General features: G+C 46.0%; 1 protein-coding gene and 2 non-coding genes across 3 annotated transcripts; 1 reads left to right on the forward strand and 2 right to left on the reverse strand.

Moving 5' to 3' along the window:
- Positions 1 to 1719: 1719 nt before the first annotated feature.
- trnay-gua (transfer RNA tyrosine (anticodon GUA)) lies at positions 1720 to 1814 on the reverse strand. The gene is made up of 2 exons: positions 1778 to 1814; positions 1720 to 1755 (listed from the first exon to the last, which is right to left on the reverse strand). It is a non-coding gene; the product is annotated as a tRNA-Tyr (tRNA).
- A 10416-nt stretch (positions 1815 to 12230) lies between these two features.
- trnay-gua (transfer RNA tyrosine (anticodon GUA)) lies at positions 12231 to 12324 on the forward strand. Its single transcript has 2 exons — positions 12231 to 12267; positions 12289 to 12324. It is a non-coding gene; the product is annotated as a tRNA-Tyr (tRNA).
- Positions 12325 to 17301: 4977 nt separating this feature from the next.
- Positions 17302 to 23067, reverse strand: LOC137335607 (zinc finger protein 774-like; the record flags this gene model as incomplete). The annotated part of the gene is made up of 2 exons (XM_068000913.1): positions 23019 to 23067; positions 17302 to 19248 (listed from the first exon to the last, which is right to left on the reverse strand). A coding segment is annotated over exon 2 (888 nt), but the record flags the coding sequence as incomplete, so codon positions are not given.
- Between the last annotated feature and the right edge of the window lie 347 nt (positions 23068 to 23414).

Here is a 23414-nt window from a genome sequence, read left to right on the forward strand (position 1 = left end):
CTGTATCCATGCTGCTACTGCCCCTTTTATTCCATGGGCTTCAATCTTGATGACAAGCCCATTAGGCGGCACTTTATCGAATGCCTTTTTTAAAGTCCATACACACCACATCAACTGCATTTCCCTCATCGACCCTCTCTGTTACCTTATCAAAAAACTGTATCAAGTTAGTTAAACACGATTTGCCTTTAACAAATCCGTGCTGGCTTTCCCTAATCCTTGTCCAAGTGACTGCTAATTCTGTCCCCGATTATCGTTGCTGGAACTTTCTCCACTGCCGAGGTTAAACTGACTGGTCTGTCGATGCTGGGTTTTGTCTTTCACCCTTTCTTGAACAATGGTGTTACATTTGCAATTCTCCAGTCCTCTGGCATAACCCCCATATCTAAGGATGTTTGGAAGATTATGACCAGCACCTCTGCAATTTCCACCGTTACTTCCCTCAGCAACCGAGGATGCATCCCATCCGGACCAGGTGACGTTTCTACTTTAAGTACAGACAGCCTTTCAAGTACCTCCTCTTTATGAATTTTTAGCCAATCCAGTATCTCAACGACATCTTCCTTTACTGACACTCTGGCAGCATTTTCTTCCTTGGTAAAGACAGATGCAAAGTATTTGTTTAGTACCTCCGCCATGCCCACTGCCTCCCACTGCCACTTCCTCACTATAACCTGGGTGAGTGGTCCAATTGATAACGCATCTGCCTACGGATCAGAAGACTATCGGTTTGATTCCTTCCTGGCTCAGATGTTTTTTTTTGCAAACTGTGCATTATTTTATAGCTGTCCTAATTGCTGATGCTGCCTGGCTGCATACCTGGTAAGTGCCTTCTTATTGCAGCAAGCAGTGCATCAGTGTCAAAATCTGAAGGTCCTGAATTCAATCTTCAGAGAAGACCTCAGGGATTACGAAGCTTTTTTTCTATCTCTCACCTCATCTTTCCATCTTTGCTGCAGAGCAAAATCAAGAACTTTTGCTTACTGCAGATTTGCTGCCTCTTGACCTCTCTGTACCCAAACACACAGCGAAGATTAGGAAGTGCATGGGCTATGGACTCGCTGACAACACTCTTGTTTCTGTATAATTGCACCAAGACAATCGGTGAGTGGAGAATATAATCAACGATCCCACTACTTCTCACATGCCAAGTGAGCGATCTACCAGTTGAGCTAAACCTCGTTTGCTGTTTGTAAATCGCCCTTCACAGTTCCTGCCTCACACTCGCCTCCAAGCTGCTCCACGACCAGCAGAGAAATCTTGCCTTGGGTTATGGATCCCTGAATATATGAAATACTTTGCTCTAATCGGCGGTATCGAGCATCAGCAAGTGAGGAACAGCAGAACGGGAAGCCACAGTAATGAATGATGCTGAGAAGAGACCGAGCCTGCGGAAGGAAGATGAGGTCACTGGAAAGCAACAGCCGCCCGAGCTTGAGGGAGCAGCGTGAGCCCTGACTGACTGACTGATCGAAGACCTTTTTGCCTGAAATTGAGGGCGATTTGAAGTGTTGCTGCTCAAAGGCACTCCCTGCTGGTGAGCAGAGGCAAATGCTCGAGTGAAACAGCCGTGCTCGGGCAGACACAGAAAGCTTCAAGATTTGAGAAAGGAAAAGAGGTGTCCTGTGACTCAGTGGCAACATGTTAATCTGAAAGCTGCCTGCAAAGTTCAGAGAGCGACCTTGAGGTAATTGTTGCTTATTCCAAAAGTACACTCACTCCTTCGAGCCGGAATTGAACCAGCGACCTAAGGATGACTTTACTTTGGTTTAATTCACTACAGTCCTCCGCTCTACCAGCTGAGCTATCGAAGGGAAGTGATAGAAAGGATTGTCTTTGGTGATTGTTCAACGTGCGCCTGTTGACATGTTCAGACTCGTGAAACAGTCGAGTCTCGAGTTAAACAAAGGCACGGATGAGGGTTTCAGCAGCAGAACTTCATTCTGGAAGTTGGGATTTGTTTCTGCTGATGTTAATAACCGCTATAACTGGGCTGAAATTCAATATTCTGGATATATGTCAAATAAATCAACTTTGTTACAAACAGAATGGGTCAATTACTTGATGTCCGAATGACCGATTATTATGTCTTCCTCCTTTCTCACTGCAGATTATTTCAGTTCACATACCTTCAATTACTCTCATGGCCAAGTCCCAGTTCCCCGGTCCTTCCCGAGTGCCTCTCCCAGCCTTGGGATCCAGGGAAGGTATCAGTAATGTACCCGGGATCACTAAACATAAAACCCAGTCTGTGAATCACTTTCAGCGCCTGGACTTATCGTGTGTCCCACAGCATCTCGTTGACCTTCGATGTGTGAATAGAGCATCAGGTATGGGAATCTCGGCTTAAATTTAAATCCACTCTCCAAATGTATTCAACAAAATACAAACAAGTAAACACATCACGGCCCAATAATCCAGCAGTAAATTCAAAGGAATAATTCTGTTATCAAACTCTTTGAGTGGACATAGAATCATAGAATCATAGAAGATTGCAACATGGAAACAGGCACTTCGGCCCAACATGTCCATGTCGCCCAGTTTATACCACTAAGCTAGTCCCAATTGCCTGCACTTGGCCCATATCCCTCTATACCCATCTTACCCATGTAACTGTCCAAATGCTTTTTAAAACACAAAATTGTACCCGCCTCTATTACTGCCTCTGGCAGCTCGTTCCAGACACTCACCACCCTTTGAGTGAAAAAATTGCCCCTCTGGACCATTTTGTATCTCTCCCCTCTCACCTTAAATCTATGCCCCCTCGTTATAGACTCCCCTACATTTGGGAAAAGATTTTGACTATCTACCTTATCTATGCCCCTCATTATTTTATAGACTTCTATCAGATCACCCTACTCTCCAAGGAAAAAAGTCTCAGCCTATCCAACCTCTCCCTATAAGTCAAACCATCAAGTCCTGGTAGCATCCTAGTAAATCTTTTCTGCACTCTTTCTAGTTTAATAATATCCTTTCCATAATAGGGTGATCAGAATTGTACACAGTATTCCAAGTGTGGCCTTACTAATGTCTTTTACAACTTCAATAAGACATCCCAACTCCTGTATTCAATGTTCTGACCAATGAAACCAAGCAAGCTCAATGCCTTCTTCACCACCCTATCCACCTGTGACTCCACTTTCAAGGAGCTATGAACCTGTACTCCCAGATCTCTTTGTTCGATAACTCTCCCCAACGCCCTACCATTAACGGAGCAGGTCCTGGCACGATTCGAACTACCAAAATGCATCACAGAATAAAGAAAAATCCCAACTCTCAGATCTCCTCGAATCCTTTGAAAATTCCTTACAAATCTTGACAATAATCAACAAGTCTAATTTAATGTTGACCTTTATCTTGAGTGGGGTTGGAATAAAGAAGTGATGCTTCAGTTGTAAAGAACCTTGGTCAGACCCCATCTGGAGAACTGGGCACCGAACCGAGAGAGAGATCAATCGGCCTTGGGAAAGATACAGTGCAGATTCACCAGAATGACACCTGTGTTAGAAGGATTAAATTATGAGGACGGGTGGCATAAACTTGGTTTTTATTTCAATGAGTTTATAACATTGAGATGTGATCTCATCGAGATGTTTAAAATAATAAAGGTTAACAATAAGGTAGATACAGAGAAATGATTTCTTCTGGAGGAGGAATCCAGAACAAGAGGGCATAAGAAATAGGAGCATGAGTGGGCTATACGGCCCCTCGGGCCTGCTGTGCCATTCAGTAAGTACATGGCTGATCTTCAACCTTAACTCCACTTTCCTGCCTGATTCCTTGATTCTCTCGGTGCACAAAAATCTCTCCATCTCATTCTTGAATATAATCAATGTCTGAGCATCCACAGCCCTCTGGGGTAGAGAATTCTAAGGATTCACTACCCTCTGATTAAAGAATTTTTTCCTCATCTCATTCCTAAATGGCCGATCCCTTATCCTGAGACGATGCCCCTTAGTTCTAGACTTTCCAGCCAGGGGAAACAGCCTCTCAGCATCTACCCTGTCAAGCCCTCTCAGAATTTTAGACGTTTCAATGAGATCACCTCTCATTCTTCTAAACTCCAGAGAATATAGGGCCATTCTACTCAATCTCTCCTCATACAACAACCCTCTCATCCCAGGAATCAATCTAGTGAACCTTCGTTGCACCCCCTCGAATCAAGTATATCCTTCCTCAGGTAAGGAGACCAAAACTGTACACATTACTCCAGGTGTGGTCTCACCAAAGCCCTATATAATTGCAGCAAGACTTCGTTACTCTTAATCTCCAACCCACTAAAAATAAAGGCCAACATATTATTTGCTTTCCTAATTGTTTGCTGTACCTCCATGTTAACTTATGTGATCAGTGTACAAGGACACCCAAATCCCTCTGAACACCAACATTTCTTAAACTCTCACCTTTTAAAAAATATTCTGAATTTCTATTCTTCCTCCCAAAGTGAATAATTTTCACATTTCCCCACATTGGACTCCATCTGCCAAGTTCTTGATAATCTTAAAAATAGAGCTAGTTCATTTAAGAGCAAAAAAAGGCGGCAATTTTTCACACAAACGATAGTGGAAATTACAAACTCACTTCCCCGAAAGGCTGTGGATGCTGGGGCTCGATTGAAATTTTCAATATTGAGCTCAATAGATTTGTGTTGTGTGAGGGTTGCAAGGGATATGGAGCAAAGACGAGTAAATGGCGTTGTGACACAGATTAGTCCTGATCCAATTGAACGGCGGAGCAGGCTTCAGGGGCTGAATGGCTAATTTCAGTTTCTGAACCCAGTAATTGACACCAATCACCTCCACTCTGATAAAAAAAAACACCACAGGCACTGACACAAATCACCTCCGAACTGATTTAAACCAACTTCACAGTCACTGATACCAACATCCTCCTGTCTGATAAAAAATAACCCCACAGTCACTGATACCAATCTCAATGAATGGTGAAACAGGCTCGAGGGGCTGAATGGTCTACACCTGTTCCTAATTGTAAACAATTTTACAACACCAAGTTATAGTCCAACGATTTTATTTTTAATCCCACAAGCTTTCGGGGGCTTTCCCCCTTCCTCAGGCGGTGTGGAAGTGACAATTTCGAATCCTTCGCATTTTAAAATCACAGAACAATGCCTGGTGAATACTGCCCGTTGCCAAGGCAATCACAGTGAGCAGACAGAAAGGTGTCATCTAAAAGGCCACTGAATGTACAACCCCCCCCCAAAAAAAAGAGAGAGAGACAGAACGAAGACAGTCAATGACCCGTTATATTAAAAACAGATAACATTTGTTCGCTGGTGGGGTTACGTGTAGTGTGACATGAACCCAAGATCCCGGTTGAGGCCGTCCTCATGGGTGCGGAACTTGGCTATCAATTTCTGCTCGACGATTTTGCGTTGTCGTGTGTCTCGAAGGCCGCCTTGGAGTACGCTTACCCGAAGGTCGGTGGCTGAATGTCCATGACTGCTGAAGTGTTCCCCGACAGGGAGAGAACCCTCCTGTTTGGCGATTGTTGCGCGGTATCCGTTCATCCGTTGTCGCAGCGTCTGCATGGTCTCGCCAATGTACCATGCTCCGGGGCATCCTTTCCTGCAACGTATGAGGTAGACAACGTTGGCCAAGTCACAGGTTGTATGAACCTTGCACCTGGTGGGTGGTGTCCTCTCGTGTGATGGTGGTATCTGTGTCGATGATCTGGCATGTCTTGCAGAGGTTACCGTGGCAGGGTTGTGTGGTGTCGCGGACGCTGTTCTCCTGAAAGCTGGGTAATTTGCTGCAAACGATGGTCTGTTTGAGGTTGGGCGGCTGTTCAAAGCTGAGTAGTGAAGGTGTGGGGATGGCCATAGCGAGGTGTTCGTCGTCATTGATGACATGTTGAAGGCTGCGGAGAACATGGCGTAGTTTCTCCGCTCTGGGGAAGTACTGGACGACAAAGGGTACTCTGTTGGTTGCGTCCCGTGTCAGTCTTCTGAGGAGGTCGATGCAATTTTTCGCTGTGGCCCGTCGGAACTGTCGATCGATGAGTCGAGCGTCATATCCCGTTCTTACTAGGGCGTCTTTCAGCGTCTGTAGGTGTCCATCGCGTTCCTCCTCGTCTGAGCAGACCCTGTGTATTCGCAGGGCCTGTCCATAGGGGATGGCCTCTTTGACGTGGTTAGGGTGGAAGCTCGAAAAGTGGAGCATCGTGAGGTTGTCCGTGGGCTTGCGGTAGAGTGAGGTGCTGAGGTGCCCGTCTTTAATGGAGATTCGTGTGTCCAAGAAAGAAGCTGATTCTGAGGAGTAGTCCATGGTGAGCTTGATGGTGGGATGGAATTTGTTAATGTTATCGTGTAGTCTCTTTAGTGATTCCTCACCGTGGGTCCATAGAAAGAAAATGTCGTCGATGTATCTGGTGTATAGTGTTGGTTGGAGGTCCTGTGCAGTGAAGAAGTCCTGATCGAACTTGTGCTTTAAAATGTTGGCGTATTGGGGTACGGATTTGGTCCCCATGGCTGTTCCGTGTGTTTGGGTAAATAACTGGTTATCGAAGGTGAAGACATTGTGATCCAGGATGAAGCGGATGAGTTGTAGGATGGCGTCTGGAGATTGGCTGTTGTTGGTGTTGAGTATTGATGCTGTCGCAGCGATGCCGTCATCGTGGGGGATACTGGTGTATAGTGCCGAGACGTCCATCGTGGTGAGAAGTGTTCCTGGTTCAACTGGTCTGTGGGTACTGAGTTTTTGTCGGAAGTCTGTAGTTTCGCGACAGAAGCTGGGGGTTCCCTGTACGATGGGTTTCAGGATGCCCTCGATGTATCCAGAGAGGTCCTGACCTTCAAAGCATCCTGCACGCTCTCATCCCACGTACTCCCCGAGTGGGAGACTTCTACTGCCTCCCAAAGATACACAAAGCCAACACACCCAGACGTCCTATCGGAACCCTGTGTGAGAACTTCTCTGGATACATCGAGGGCATCCTGAAACCCATCGTACAGGGAACCCCCAGCTTCTGTCGCGACACTACAGACTTCCTACAAAAACTCAGTACCCACGGACCAGTTGAACCAGGAACACTTCTCACCACGATGGACGTCTCAGCACTCTACACCAGTATCCCCCACGATGACGGCATCGCTGCGACAGCATCAATACTCAACACCAACAACAGCCAATCCCCAGACGCCATCCGACAACTCATCCGCTTCATCCTGGATAACAATGTCTTCACCTTCGATAACCAGTTCTTTACCCAAACACACGGAACAGCCATGGGGACCAAATTTGCACCCCAATACGCCAACATTTTCATGCATAAGTTCGAGCAGGACTTCTTCACTGCACAGGACCTCCAACCAACACTATACACCAGATACATCGACGACATTTTCTTTCTATGGACCCACGGCGAAGAATCACTGAAGAGACTACACGATAACATCAACAAATTCCATCCCACCATCAAGCTCACCATGGACTACTCCTCAGAATCAGCTTCTTTCTTGGACACACGAATCTCCATCAAAGACTGGCACCTCAGCACCTCACTCTACCGCAAGCCCACGGACAACCTCACGATGCTCCACCTTTCCAGCTTCCACCCTAACCATGTCAAAGAGGCCATCCCCTATGGACAGGCCCTGCGAATACACAGGATCTGCTCAGACGAGGAGGAACGCGATGGACACCTACAGACGCTGAAAGATGCCCTAGTAAGAACGGGATATGATGCTCGACTCGTCGATCAACAGTTCCGACGGGCCACAGCGAAAAATCGCGTAGACCTCCTCAGAAGACTAACACGGGACGCAACCAACAGAGTACCCTTCGTCGTCCAGTACTTCCCCGGAGCGGAGAAACTACGCCATGTTCTCCGCAGCCTTCAACATGTCATCAATGACGACGAACACCTCGCTATGGCCATCCCCACAACTCCACTACTCGCCTTTAAACAGCCACCCAACCTCAAACAGACCATCGTTCGCAGCAAATTACCCAGCTTTCAGGAGAACAGCGTCCACGACATCACACAACCCTGCCACGGTAACCTCTGCAAGACATGCCAGATCATCGACACAGATACCACCATCTCACGAGAGGACACCACCCACCAGGTGCATGGTTCATACTCCTGTGACTCGGCCAACGTTGTCTACCTCATACGTTGCAGGAAAGGATGCCCCAGAGCCTGGTACATTGACGAGACCATGCAGACGCTGTGACAACGGATGAACGGACACCGTGCAACAATCGCCAGACAGGAGGGTTCCCTCCCAGTCGGTGAACACTTCAGCAGTCAAGGACATTCAGCCACCGACCTTCGGGTAAGCGTACTCGAAGGCGGCCTTCAAGACACACGACAACGCAAAATCGTCGAGCATAAATTGATAGCCAAGTTCCGCACCCATGAGGACGGCCTCAACCGGGATCTTGGGTTCATGTCATGCTACACGTAACCCCACCAGCGAACAAAAGTTATCTGTTTTTAATATAACGGGTCATTTGCTGTCTTTCTCTTCCTTCCGGATGTTTCTATGTTTCTGCCTCTCTCTCTCTGTTTTTTTCTACTTTTTGGTTGTTTGTATATTCGGTGGCCCTGTAGGTAACACCTCTCTGTCTGAACACTTTGATTGCCTTGGCAACGGGCAGTTGGAAAGACGATCTGTAATCACCAGGTATTGTTCTCTGATTTATAAATGCGAAATGTCCGAGGATTTCATTTCCACATTCACCTGAGGAAGGAGGACGCCTCCGAAAGCTTGTGATTATGAAATAAAATTGTTGGACTATAACTTGGTGTTGTAAAATTGTTTACAAATTGTCAACCCCAGTCCATAACCGGCATCTCCACATCATTTTTAAACCTGATTGATGTCAAACTCGAGGGGAAAACTGGCCCTTTCTGTTGTGGCTTTAAACAGATGGAACCGTGTGGGTGGAGCAAAGATTTCAACATTTGTTCTAAAATGGATTAATTCAGGACAGACAGCAGGGATTATTGGAGGAAATAACACAGTGTAGGGATAAAATGCAATGGATGTTGTGAAGATGGATTGTTAAAAAGTGTTTGAGAAGATGCCGGACAGGAGGCTTGTTGATAAGATTAAAGCTCACGGTATTAAAGGGAGTGGGTCAGTGTGGATGGGAAGTTGGATAAAGGGCAGAGTAGTGGTTAATGGATGTTTTTCAGACTGTGGGGATGTAAACGGTGGTGTCCCCAGGGGCAGTGTTGGGACCATTGCTCTTCTCAATACAGAGCAATGACCTGGGCTTAGGTACAAGGGCATTAGATCAACATTTCCTGACAACACCAAGATAGGGAGCATTAAGAACTGTGAAGAGGAATGTTAGCAACTTAAGTGTGATATAGGAACATTAGGAACAGGAGTAGGCCATTCAGCCCCTCAAGCCTGTTCTACCATTCAGTGAGATGGGTGTCAGTGAGTATGGGGTTGGTTTGTATCAGACAGGTTAAGATTAATGTCAGTGACTGTGGTGATTTTTTCAGAATGGAGGTGATTGGTGTCAGTGACTGGGTTCAGGAACAGGAATTCGCCATTTAGCCCCTGAAGCCAACTCCACCATTCAATTGGATCAGGACTAATATGTACCACAACTCCATTTACTCGCCTTTGTTCCATATCCCTTGCAACCCTCAAACAACACAAATCTATCAATCTCAATTTTGAAAGTTTCAATCGAGCCCCAGCATCCACAGCCTTTTGGGGAAATGAGTTTGTAATTTCCACTTTGTTTTGCTCTTAAATGACCTAGCTCTAATTTTAAGATTATCAAGAAGGTGGCAGATGGAGTACAATGTGGGGAAATTTGGAAATTATTCACTTTGGTGGGAAGAATAGAAAAGCAGAATATTTTCTAAAAGCTAATATGCAGGTACAGCAAACAATTAGGAAAGCAAATAGTATGTTGGCCTTTATTGTAAGTGCATTGAGGAATAAGAGTAAGGAAGTCTTGCTGCAATTGTATAGGGCTTTGGTGAGACCACACCTGGAGTACTGTGTACAGTTTTGGTCTCCGTACCTGAGGAAGGATATATTTGATTCGAGGGGGTGCAACAAAGGTTCACTGGATTGATTCCTGGGATGAGAGGGTTGTTGTATGAGGAGAGATTGAGTAGAATTGCCCTATATTCTCTGGAGTTTGGAAGAATGAGAGGTGATCTGATTGAAACGTCTAAAATTCTTAGAGGGCTTGACAGGGTCGATGCTGAGAGGCTGTTTCCCCTGGCTGGAAATTCTAGAACTCGGGGGCATAGTCTCAGGATAAGGGATCAGCCAATTAGGACTGAGATGAGGAAAGATTTCTTCACTCAGACGGTGATGAAACGTTGGAATTCTCTACCTCAGAGTGTTGTGGATGCTCAGTCGTTGAGTATATTCAAGAATGAGATGGAGAGATTTTTGGACACCGAGGGAATCAAGGAATCGGGCAGGAAAGTGGAGTTAAGGTAGAAGATCAGCCATGCACTGAATGTTTGGCAGAGCAGGCTCGAGGGGCCGTATGGCCCACTCCGACTCGTATTTCTTATGCCCTCTTGTTCTGGATTCCTCCTCCAGAAGAAATCATTTCTCTGTATCTACCTTATTGTAAACCTTTATTATTTTAAACACCTCGATGTGATCACATCTCAATGTTCTGAATTCAATGGAATAAAAACCAAGTTTCAGCAACCCGTCCTCATAATTTAATCCTTTTAACCCCGGCATCATTCTGGTGAATCTGCACTGTACCTTTTCCACGGCCGATTGATCTCTCTCTCGGTTCGTTGCCCAGTTCTCCAGATGGGGTCTGACCAAGGTTCTTTACAACTGAAACATCACTTCTGTATTCCAACCCCACTCAAGATAAAGGTCAACATTCAATTAGACTTGTTGATTATTGTCCAGATTTGTAAGGTATTTGCAAAGGATTCGAGGGGATCTTAGAGTTGGGATTTTTCTTTATTCTGTCCACTCAAGGAGTTTGATAACAGACTTACTCCTTTGAATTTACTGCTGGATTATTGAGCCATGATGTGTTTAGTTGTTTGTATTTTGTTAAATACATTTGCTGAGTGGATTTAAATTGAAGACGAGATTCCCAGGCCTGATGCTCTATTCACACATCGAAGGTGAGAGAGATGCTGTGGGACACACGATAAGTCCAGTCGCTGAAAATGATTCACAGACTGGGTTTTGTGTTTAGTGATCCCGGGTACATTACCGATACCTTCCCTGGATCCCAAGGCTGGGAGAGGCACTCGGGAAGGACCGGGGAACTGGGACTTGGCCATGAGAGTAATTGAAGATATGAGAACTGAAATAATCTGAAGTGAGAAAGGAAAAAATGCAGAATAATCGGTAGTTAGGACATCAATTAGTCTCTTATCTTGATTTCAGCAAGTAATTGAACCATTCTGTTTGAAACAAAGTTGATTTATTTGACATAGATCCAGAATATTGAATTTCAGCCCAGTTATAGTGGTTATTAACATCAGCAGAACCAAATCCAAACTTCCAGAATGAAGTTCTGCTGCTGAAACCCTCATCCGTGCCTTTGTTTATCTCTAGACTCGACTATTCCAATGCTCTCCAGGCCCGGCCTTCCACTTTACACCCTCCGTAAACTTGAACCCACAATCTCCAGATCAATAATCAGTCACATTATTCATTGTGTCACTGGCCCAGGCTGTGGAGAACACGGAGCAGCTCACACTCCCACAGCGCTGCGGTATGAGCAGGTACGGAGTCAGCCTCAGTCATGAGCACTGGAATCCACGAGTCCGGGTGTGTCAAAGGTGCACGGTGAACAATCACCAAAGTGAAACATTTTTGCCGCTTCCCTTCCATACCTCAGCTGGTCGAGCGACAAGACTGTCGCGGAAAATAAGACAAAGTCATCCTTATGTCATTTGTTGAATTCCGGCTTGATGGAGTACGTGTGCTTTTGCAATAAGCAGCACTTAGTTCAAGGTCACTCTCTTAATTTTACACACAACTTACAGATTAACATGTTGCCATGAAAGCACAGGACGCCTCTTTTCCTTTCACAAACTTCAGAACTTTCTGTGTCTGCCCAAACAAGGCTGTTTTGCCTCTGCTCACCAGCAGGGAGTGCTTTTGAGCAACAATACTTCAAAACACTCAGCTCTCGCTTTCAGGCAAAAGAAGTCTTCGATCAGCACCGGACTCCACGAGTCTGAACATGTCAACAGGCGCACGGTGAACAATCACCAAAGACAATCCTTTCTATCGCTTCCCTTTGATAGCTCAGCTGGTAGAGCAGAGGACTGTAGTGAATTAACCAAAGTAAATTCATCCTTAGGTCGCTGGTTCAATTCCGGCTCGAAGGAGTGAGTGTGCTTTTGGAATAAGCAGCAATTACCTCAACGTCGTTCTCTGAACTTGACAGGCACCTCCCAGATTAACATGTTGCCACTGAGTCACAGGACACCACTTTTCCTTTCTCAAACCTGAAAGCTTTCTGTGTCTGCCCGAGCATGGCTGTTTCACTCGAGCTTTTCCCTCTGCTCACCAGCAGGGAGTGCCTTTGAGCAGCAACACTTCAAATCGCCCTCAATTTCAGGCAAAAAAGGTCTTCGATCAGTCAGTCAGTCAGGGCTCACGCTGCTCCCTCAAGCTCGGGCGGCTGTTGCTTTCCGGTGACCTCGTCTTCCTTCCGCAGGCTCGGGCTCTTCTCAGCATCATTCATGATTACTGTGGCTTCCCGTTCTGCTGTTCCTCACTTGCTGATGCTCGACACCGCCGATTGGAGCAAAGTATTTAATATATTCAGGGAGCGGCAACCCAAGGCAAGATTTCTCTGCTGGTCGTGGAGCAGCTTGGAGGCGAGTGCGAGGCGGGAACTGTGAAGGACGATTTACAAACAGCAAACGAGGAATTAGCTCAACTGGCAGAGCGCTCACTTGGCATGTGAGAAGTAGTGGGATCATTGATTATATTCTCCACTCACCGATTGTCTTGATGCAATTATACAGAAAGAAGTGTTGTCAGCGAGTCCATAGCCCATGGACTTCCTAAACTTTACTGTGTGTTTGAGTACAGAGAGGTCAAGGGGCAGAACATCTTTTGATGGGCTGCAGTCAGCAAAAGTTCTTGATTTTGCTCTGCACCAAAGATGGAAAGATGAGGTGAGAGATGGAAAAAAAGCTTCGTAATCCCTGATGCCTTCTCTGAAGATTGAATTCAGGACCTTCAGATTATGACACTGATGCACTGCTTGCTGCACTCAGAAGGCACTTACCAGGTCTGGAGCCAGGCAGCACCACCAAGTTGGACAGTTTGCAAGGTATTGAAAGCAATAAAATAATGTACAGTTTGCAAAAAAATTCCCAAACCAAGTAGGAATCGAACCTCTTGCTTTCTAATCCATAATCATATGCGTTATCCATTGCACCACTAGTCACAATTATAGTGAGGAAGTAGCATTGTGAGGCAGTGAGCATGGCAGAGGTACTAAATAAATACTTTCCATCTGTTTTCACCATGGAAGAAGATGCTGCCAGAATGTCAGTAAAGGAAGATGTAGTTGAGATACTGGATTGGCTAAAAATTCATAAAGAGGAGGTACTTGAAAGGCTGGCTGGACTTAAAGTAGATACATCACCTGGTCCGGATGGGATGCATCCTCGGTTAGTGAGGGAAGTAACGGTGGAAATTGCAGAGGTACTGGCCATAATCTTCCAAACATCCATGGATAAGGGGGTGATGCCAGATGACTGGAGAATTGCAAATGTTACACCCTTGTTCAAGAAAGGGTGAAAGATAAAACCCAGCATCAACAGACCAGTTAGTTTAACCTCGGTAGTGGGGAAAGTTCCAGCAACGATAATCCGGGAGAGAATTAGCAGTCACTTGGACAAGGATTAGAGAAAGCCAGCACGGATTTGTTAAAGGTAAATCGTGTTTAATTAAATTGATACAGTTTTTTGATGAGGTAACAGAGAGTAGATGAGGGAAATGCAGCTAATGTGGTGTGTATGGACTTCCAAAAGGCGTCAGATAAAGTGCCTCACAATGGGTTTGTCATCAAGATTGAAGTCCATGGAATAAAAGGGGGCAGCAGCAGCATGGATACAGAATTGGCTAAATAACAGGAAACAGAGGGTAGTGGTGAACGGTTGTTTTTCGGAATGGAGGGAGGTATACTGTGGTGTTCCCCAGGGGTCGGTGCTGGGACCACTGCTTTTCTTGATATACATTAATGACTTGGACTTGGGTATACAGGGCACAATTTCCAAATTCTTGCGACCAAAATGCTCCAATTCACTGTCATCTGCATTAAAATTCATTGGCCAATTATACACACATTTTGCAAGTTTATTAATGTATTTTTTGTTTGATCGCAATCTTCATCAATATTATCTAAACTCCACCCCACCTGCCAATCTGGTGTCATCTGTAAATTTTGAAATTGTACTTCTGATTCAGAGTCCAAATTGTTTATGTGAATTGTGAACAGTGGTCCCAGAACCAATCCTTGTGGAACATCACTTTCCACCTTATACAGTGTGTGTCGCTACAATTAACCCCTCTATCTGTTTTAGAGCAGTAGTCAAGAGAAACTTCTTTAGATAGGGAGTTGTCAGTCTGTGGAATTCACTTCCACGGTTAGTGTTTGGGGCACACAGTTCTGTAATGACAAGTGGTCCTCATGTTTTTATCCAAGACAGGCCTCAGCCCAGTCATTTACTCCAAATGTTGGTGCAATAGTTCAAGCTCAGAGGCGCCAGGTATCGGGAGCAGCAGTAGCAGTAAACAACATCTTAATGTATGGAAGTAACAATAGAGTTCATTTTCATCTATTTCCAGTTTAATAACTTGTGCTGAATGTGGTCCAGGCCAAGTGCCAGGATATCGGGTCAGGTTCACCATAGGAAATGAGTTTGACACCCCTGAGATAGACAATGTGAACCGGATTACCCTCATCCACTAACCCAGCAACTTCTTCAAAAAACTCAAGCAAGTTTGTGAGACACCATTTTCTTTCCCAGAAGCCGTGTTGAGTATCTCTAATGGCCCCTTCTCTTTCCCCGTGATCATAAACAGCATCTCTTAGGATCCCTTCAAGCATCTTCCCTCAGATCGATGTCACACTGATGGGCCTGTCTTTCCCTGGCTCTGATTTGTCCCCTTTAATGAAAATGGGAACTACGTGAGCTACCTTCCAATCTCAGGGGACAATCCCTGACTCTATTGAGCTGTTGAAGATACAGGCAATGTGCTCAAAGAGCACCCGTCCCATCTCTTTAAACACCCGGGGGTGGATATCATCTGGACCTGGAGCAGAAACTATTTGGAGATTTCGTATTTTATCCAAGATGACATCCCTTTCTATTTTAATATTTATGATGTTATTGTTGACAGCACATCCCACAGCTGGAATCTGAGCATCATCCACAGGAGTGTAGGCTGATGAGAAATAGTCATTTAACAGCTCTGCCATAGCCTGGGAATCTGTCCTGAACTGTCTCTCAGTGGCCCTAAACCATCTTTAATGGTCTTCTGAATCCTGACGTAGTTGGAAAGACGTTTGCTATTATTCCTACAATTGGGCACCATCTTCTTTTCAAAGATCTCTGAGCTTCTCTAAAGGCTGCTTGTGTCTCCCTCGATTGTGGGTGATATTTGTCCCAATTCTCCTGTAAACTGAATTCATCCTGATCCGATCTGGGTTAAATGTAAGACAGTTCAGGGAGTCAGGAATCATTCACCCAGAGACCCATACTGACAGGTAAAACCCCAGATGGTTCCTTAGTAAGGATTCCTCTGGTACCTCAGCATATATTTGTCAGCTATCTTACAGTCCACTCCTGGAGGCCCCACTCCCTGAGCCTGCAACCTTCAGCAGGGTCAGTGGTGGAGTTCCGCAGTGGGAGTGATCCCAGAGTAACTGTCGGGATCGCCCCCACCCTGTGGATGGTCCTGGTCGTGTATTTTTAGTGATCCTGGTGTCTAACACGCACACATCAATAAAACCATGAATTCTGGAAACACACTGCAGGTCCTTCTTTATCTGGAGATCGAATGACTGTTGTATAATTGTACCAGCAGTTAACAGGCTCCTGTGAACTCCTCCCTCTGCTATTTTAATACAGACTTCAAATCATTTATTTTTAACGGGTTTATTTTAAATGCGTTAACGCTTGCCTTAAATGGTAGACTCAGGACTGTCACACAAACAGTTTAAATCTCCATAGAATAATTACCACAGTCATTTTCAGACTGGACGCCGCACGGTGACTTTGCTGTCAGAGAAGGGAGACGAGAAAGACCAAAGTGCCGTTTGCCCCTCTCAGTGTGGCCCTGAAGGACTGTGTCCAGGCTGAAGTTCTGTTCCCACCGGACGATCCTCCCCCCAGATTGTCCTTTCTGAGCTCCAGTCAGGTGATGCTAAACACTCAGGTGGGAAACACCAAAATCTACAACAAGGGTTTAAAATAAAGCTGATTTATTTAACAGATATCCAGAATATTAAACTCCAGCCCAGTTATAGGGGTTATTAACATCAGCAGAAACAAACCCCAACTGTCAGAATGAACATGGTTCAGTCCTGGATGGGATTAACAGCAGAATCCGACCCCTGCAGTCATATGTGAACTCGCTGGTGTCTCAGCACGTGTGATGACTGAGTGAATCCCTTCCCACACACGGAGCAGGTGAACAGTCTCTCCCCAATGGGCGTGAGTTGATGTGTCAGCAGTTCATTTCTGCTTTTAAAGCTCTTCTCACAGTCAGTGAATTAAAAGGTCACTCAATAGTGTGAACAAGTTGATGTCTCAGAAGGTGGGATGAATTAGTGAATCTCTTCCCACACACGGAGCAGGTGAACAGTCTCTCCCCAGTGTGAGTGTGTTGGTGTTTCAGCAGATCATTTGTGCTTTTAAAACACTTCTCACAGTCAGAACATGAGGGTGAGTACGTTGATGTGTCAGAAGGTGGGATGACCGAGTGAATCTCTTCTTACACATGGAGCAGGTGAACGGCCTCTCCCCAGTGTGAGTGCGTTGGTGTCTCAGCAGTTCGTTTCTGCTTTTAAACCTCTTTTCACAGTCAGAACATTTAAAAGGTCTCTCATCAGAGTGAACTCGCTGGTGTGACAGAAGGTGAGATGACCGAGTGAATCTCTTCTTACACACGGAGCAGGTGAACGGTCTCTCCCCAGTGTGAGTGCGTTGGTGTCTCCACAGTTCGTTTCTGCTTTTAAAGCTTTTCTCACAGTCAGAACATTTAAAAGGTCTCTCTTCAGAGTGAACTTGCTGGTGTGTCAGAAGGTGTGATGACCAAGTGAATCTCTTCTTGCACACGGAGCAGGTGAACGGTCTCTCCCCAGTGTGAGTGCGTTGGTGTCTCCACAGTTCGTTTCTGCTTTTAAAGCTTTTCTCACAGTCAGGACATTTAAAAGGTCTCTCATCAGTGTGAACTCGCTGGTGTGACAGAAGGTGGGATGACCGAGTAAATCTCTTCTTACACACGGAGCAGGTGAACGGCCTCTCCCCAGTGTGAGTGCGTTGGTGTGTTAGCAGATTAATTTTGCTTTTAAACCTCTTCCCACAGTCAGAACATTTAAAAGGTGTCTTATCAGTGTGAACTCGCTGGTATGACAGAAGGTGGGATGATCGAGTGAATCTCTTCTTACGCACGGAGCAAGTGAACGGCCTCTCCCCAGTGTGAACTCGCTGGTGTGACAGAAGGTGGGATGACCGAGTGAATCTCTTCTTATGCTGAGAGCGGGTGATCGGTTTCAACCCAGTGTGAGTGCGTTGGTGTGTCAGCAGATTCCTTTTGCTTTTAAACCTCTTCTCACAGTCAGAACATTCAAAAGGTCTCTCATCAGAGTGAACTCGCTGGTGTGTCAGCAGTTCAGATGAATCAGTGAATCCCTTCCCGCACACAGAGGAGGTGAACGGCCTCTCCCCAGTGTGAGTGCGTTGGTGTTTCAGCAGATTACTTTTGCTTTTAAATCTCTTCTCACAGTCAGAACATTTAAAAGGTCTCTCATCAGAGTGAACTCGCTGGTGTGACAGAAGGCTGGATGACCGAGTGAATCTCTTCTTACACACGGAGCAGGTGAACGGCCTCTCCCCAGTGTGACCTCGTTGGTGTGTGAGAAGGTTGGATGACTGAGTGAATCTCTTCCCACACACAGAGCAGCAGTACGGCCTCTCCCCAGTGTGAACTCGTTGGTGTGTCAGCATATCGTTTCTGCTTTTAAATCTCTTCTCACAGTCAGAGCATTTAAAAGGTCTCTCAACAGAGTGAACTCGCTGGTGTGTCAGCAGGGTGGATGACCGAGCGAATCCCTTCCCACACAGAGAGCAGGTAAACGACCTCTCCCCAGTGTGAGTGCGTTGGTGTGTCAGAAGGTGGGATGACCGAGTGAATCTCTTCTGACACACAGAGCAGGTGAACGGCCTCTCCCCAGTGTGAGTGCGCTGGTGTACCAGCAGATCATTTGTCCTTTTAAAGCTCTTCCCACAGTTAGAACATTTAAAAGGTCTCTCATCAGAGTGAACTCGCTGGTGTATCAGCAGGGAGGATGAATCAGTGAATCTCTTCCCGCACACGGAACAGGTGAACGGCCTCTCCCCAGTGTGAGTACGTTGGTGTGTCCGCAGATTACTTTTGCTTTTAAACCTCTTCCCACAGTCAGAACATTTAAAAGGTCTCTTACCAGAGTGAACTCGCTGGTGTGTCAGCAGGGAGGATGAATCAGTGAATCTCTTCCCACACACGGAACAGGTGAACGGCCTCTCCCCAGTGTGAAATCGCTGGTGTATCAGGAGGCCGTATGACTGAACGAATCCCTTCCCACACGTGGAGCAGGTGAACGGCCTCTCCCCAGTGTGACTGCGTCGATGAGTTTCCAGCTCTGAAGGGTAATTGAATCCCTTCCCACAGTCCCCACATTTCCACGGTTTCTCCGTGGTCCGGGTGTCCTTGTGTTTCTCCAGGTTGGACGATCAGTTGAAGCCTCGTCCACACACAGAACACGTGTACGGTATCTCCCCGCTGTGAATGGTGTGATGTTTTTTCAGGCTGTTTCACTGGTTAAAGCTCTTTCCACAGTCAGTGCATTGGAACACTCTCACTCGGGTGTTTGAAATCTTCTCCCACAGACAGAACAAACAAACATTTCTCCTTCTATATTCAAAGGCCGATGATATTCAAGTCCTGATGAATCGAGTGACTCTGTCAGATCTTGACATGATCTTTGGTTTGAGTTTCCTGTTTGCAAATCCTCCCATTCCAATACCCTGCAAAAAGATTTTACAAAAGTCATCACTGTAAATACACGATCGAAATTCAGAACACACAATTCTAGTTTCTACGGAACATTCTTTCATCTCTTGTTCCCCAAAGCTGTAAATCCCCGTCGCACACACTCTCCCTCCTCCCTGTGCTGAAATCCAAACCCATCCCATCATCTTTCAGTGGCCCTAAACCATGAGTTAATGTGAGAGAGTGAATGTGAGAGAGTGAGAAAGTGAATGTGAGAGTGCATTAGAGAGTGAATGTGAGTACAGCAGTGGACTCATTGTGGAGAATGAAGTGGGGCAGGTGGAGCATGTTTCAGTGGGGCAGCAGTGATCATAATCTCATTAGGTTTAGAATAGTTACGGAAAAGGACAGGGGACAGTCAAATGTGAAAATACTTAACTGGAGGAGGGCGAATTCCAGTGAATTAAAAAGGGATCTTGTCCAGGTGGATTGGAATCAAAAATCCAGGCAGAACAGTAATTGAACAATGGGAGGCCTTGAAGGAGGAGTTGGTTCAGGTTCAGAGCAGACAGATCCCCACGGGGGAGAAAGGAAGGGCATCCAAAGCTAGAGCTCCCTGGATGACTAAAGAGATAGAGATTAAAATGAAACAGAAAAAGGAGGCTTATGACGAATGTAAGGTTCATAATACAGTCGTGAACCAGGCTGAACAAAGAAAGTACAGAGGAGATCTAAAAAAGGGAATAAGAGGTGCAAAGAGAGAGTATGAGAATAGATTGGTGGTTAACATAAAAGGGAATCCAAAAGTCTTTTCTAAACATACAAACAGTAAAAGGGTAGTCAAAGGAAGGGTGGGTCGATTTGGGACAAAAAAGGAGATCTTCTTGTGGAGGCAGAGGGCATGGCTGAGGCACTAAATGAGTACTTTACATCTGTCTTCACCAGAGAAGAGGATTCTGCCATTGTACAGTAAAGGAGGAGGTCGTAGTGATATTGGAGACAATAAAAATAGATAAAGAGGAGGTACTTAAAAGACTGGCAGTGCTCAAAGTAAAAAAGATTTTCGGTCCAGATGTGATGCCTCCGAGATTACTGAGGGAAGTAAGGGTGTAGATAGTGGAGGCTCTGACCACAATCTTCCAATCCTCCTTGGATATGGGAGTGATGTTTGAGGACTGGAGGATTGCAAGTGTTACACCCCTGTTCAAAAATATGGGAGAGGGATAAACCCAGCAATTACAGGCCAGTCAGCCTAACGTTGGTGGGAAACTTCTCGAGACCAGAATCCGGGACAAAATTAATTCTCACTTGGAAGAACGTGAGTTAATAAATGACAGTCAATATAGATTTGTTAAAAGTAAAATCAGGTCTGACTAATTTGATTGAGTTCATCAATGAAATAACGGAGAGGGTTGATGAGGGTAGTGACTCGATGTTGTGTCCATGGACATTTAAAAGGCGTTTGGTAAAGTACCACCGAATGGACCTGTTGGTAAAATTGAAGCCCATGGCAGCATGGATACAAAATTGGCGGAGAGACAGAATGCAGAGAGCAGTGGGGAACCATTGTTTCACAGACTGGAAGGAAGTATACAGTGAAGTTCCGCAGGGATTGGTATTAGGACCATGCCTCTTTTTGATATATATTAATGACCGAGACGTGTAACTAGTGGGGTGCTGCAAGGATCAGTGCTTGGGCCTCAGCTATTTACAATATATATCATTGACTTCGATGATGGGACCGAGTGTAAAGTATCCAAGTTTGCTGATGATATAAAACTAGATGGGAAAGTAAGCTGTGAGGAGGACACAAAGAGTCTGCAAAGGGATATAGACAGGTTAAGTGAGTGGGCAAGAAGGTGGCAGATAGAGTATAATGTGGGGAAATGTGAGGTTATTCACTTTGGTAGGAAGAATAGAAAAACAGAATTTTTTTTAAATGGTGAGAAATGATTAAATGTTGGTGTTCAGAGAGATTGGATGTCCTCGTACAAGAAACACCGAAAGATAACATGCAGGTACAGCAAGCAATTCGGAAGGCAACTGGAATGTTGGAATTTATTGCAAGGGGGTTGGAGTAGAAGAATAAGGAAGTCTTGTTGCAATTGTACAGGGCTTTGGTGAGACCACACCTGGAGTACTGTGTACAGTTGTGCTCTCCTTATCTAAGGAAGGATATACTTGCCTTGGAGCCGGTGCAGCAAAGGTTCACTAGATTGATTCCTGGGATTAGAGGGTTGTCCTATGAGGAGAGATTGAGTAAAATGGGCTAATTAATTCTCTCTGGAGTTTGGAAGAATGAGACGTGATTTCATTGAAACTTCTCAGATTCGGAGAGGGCTTGAGAGGGTAGATACTGAGAGGATGTTTCCCCTGGCTGGACAGTGTCGAACTAGGGGCATCGTCTCAGGATAAGGGGTCGGCCATTTAGGACTGAGAAGAGGAGGAATTTCTTCACTCAGAGGGTTGTAAATCTTTGGAATTCTCTACCTCAGAGGGCTGTGGATGCACAGTCGTTGAGTATTTGCAAGGCTGAGATCGATAGATTTTTGGACTCGAAGGGAATCAAGGGATATGGGGATCGGGCAGTAAAGTGGAGTTGAGGTCGAAGATCAGCCTTGATCTTGTTGAATGGCAGAGCAGGCTCAAGGGGGCGTATGGCCTACTCCTGCTCCTATTTCTTATGTTCTTATGAACCGTCATGTTTTCTTCCTCATTTACAGACTCTCCCTGACATTCAACATTTCTCCTTCATTTACAAACAATTCCTGACCAATCACCATTTCTCCTTCATTTGCAGATGCTTCCTGACCGATCACCAGTTCCTCTTCATTTGCAGACTCCCTGACCTTCACCATTTCTCTTTCATTTACAGATGCTCCCTGACCGATCCACATTTCTCCATCATTTACAGACGATGCCTGACTGATCACCATTTCTCCTTCATTTACCGACGTGCCCTAACTGATCTCCATTTATCTCTCATTTACAGACGCTCCCCCACCGATCACCATTTCTCCTTCATCTACAGACGCTCCCTGACTGGTCACCACTTCTCCTTCATTTACAGACGCTCCCTGACCGATCTCCATTGTTCCTTCATTTCCAGACGCTCCCTGACCGATCACAATTTCTCCTTCATTTCCAGACGCTCCCTGACCTATCACCATTTCTCCTTCATTTCCAGACGCTCCCTGACCGATCACCATTTCTCCTTCATTTACAGACGCTCCCTGACCGATCACCATTTCTCCTTCATTTACAGATGCTCCCTGACCAATCACCAGTTCTCCTTCATTTACAGACGCTCCCTAACCGATCTCCATTTCTCCTTCATTTACAGACGCTCCCTGACCGATCACCATTTCTCCTTCATTTACAGACGCTCCCTGACCGATCACCATTTCTCCTTCATTTACAGACGCTCCCTGACCGATCACCATTTCTCCTTCATTTACAGACGCTCCCTGACCGATCACCATTTCTCCTTCATTTACAGACGCTCCCTGACCGATCACCATTTCTCCTTCATTTACAGACGCTCCCTGACCGATCACCTTTTCTCCTTCATTTACAGACACTCCCTGATTCGATGAGTCACGAGGTTTGACGCTGACTCTGCGCATGCTCGGAGGCCGCGGGCCGTGTGTTGAGTTTCGGGTCTGATCTAAACCGGAGCCCCCGGAGTGTAGAGAGAGAGAGGAGAATGTTCACTGTTTGATATTCGGGCCCGGGGCCGCACTCGGGGTTTGTGAAGCCCCCGCCCCCGGGGTTTATTAACCCGCTCCCCCCGCCCATCTCTCACCTGTTGCGGACACGATCTCGGCCTCACTCCCCGCCCGCCGCGCATGCTCAGCTCACACTGCCCGGGTGATTGACGGGAGCTCCGGACCAATAGGAAGAGCGGAGAGGGACTGGAGGACCGAGCGGGCGGTTGGTCCTCCAACCAATGGGAGTGTGTGAGGGGCGGGACTTGCGGCCCCGAGTGGGCGGGGCTGAGCCCGGATCTCCCTCATTGGCTGAAACTCTGCCTCATTTTGAAAGCTGATTGGTGTGAAACTCTTGGGGAAAACTGGCCCTTTGTGTTGTGGAGAAAAACCGATGGAACCGAGTGGGTGGAGCAAAGATTTCAACATTGGGAATGAAATGGATTAATTCAGGACAGACAGCAGGGATTATTGGAGGGAATAACACAGTGTGG

The sequence above is a fragment of the Heptranchias perlo genome, chromosome 20 (genome assembly GCF_035084215.1).
Source record: "Heptranchias perlo isolate sHepPer1 chromosome 20, sHepPer1.hap1, whole genome shotgun sequence".
In the NCBI taxonomy this organism is placed as follows: domain Eukaryota; kingdom Metazoa; phylum Chordata; class Chondrichthyes; order Hexanchiformes; family Hexanchidae; genus Heptranchias; species Heptranchias perlo.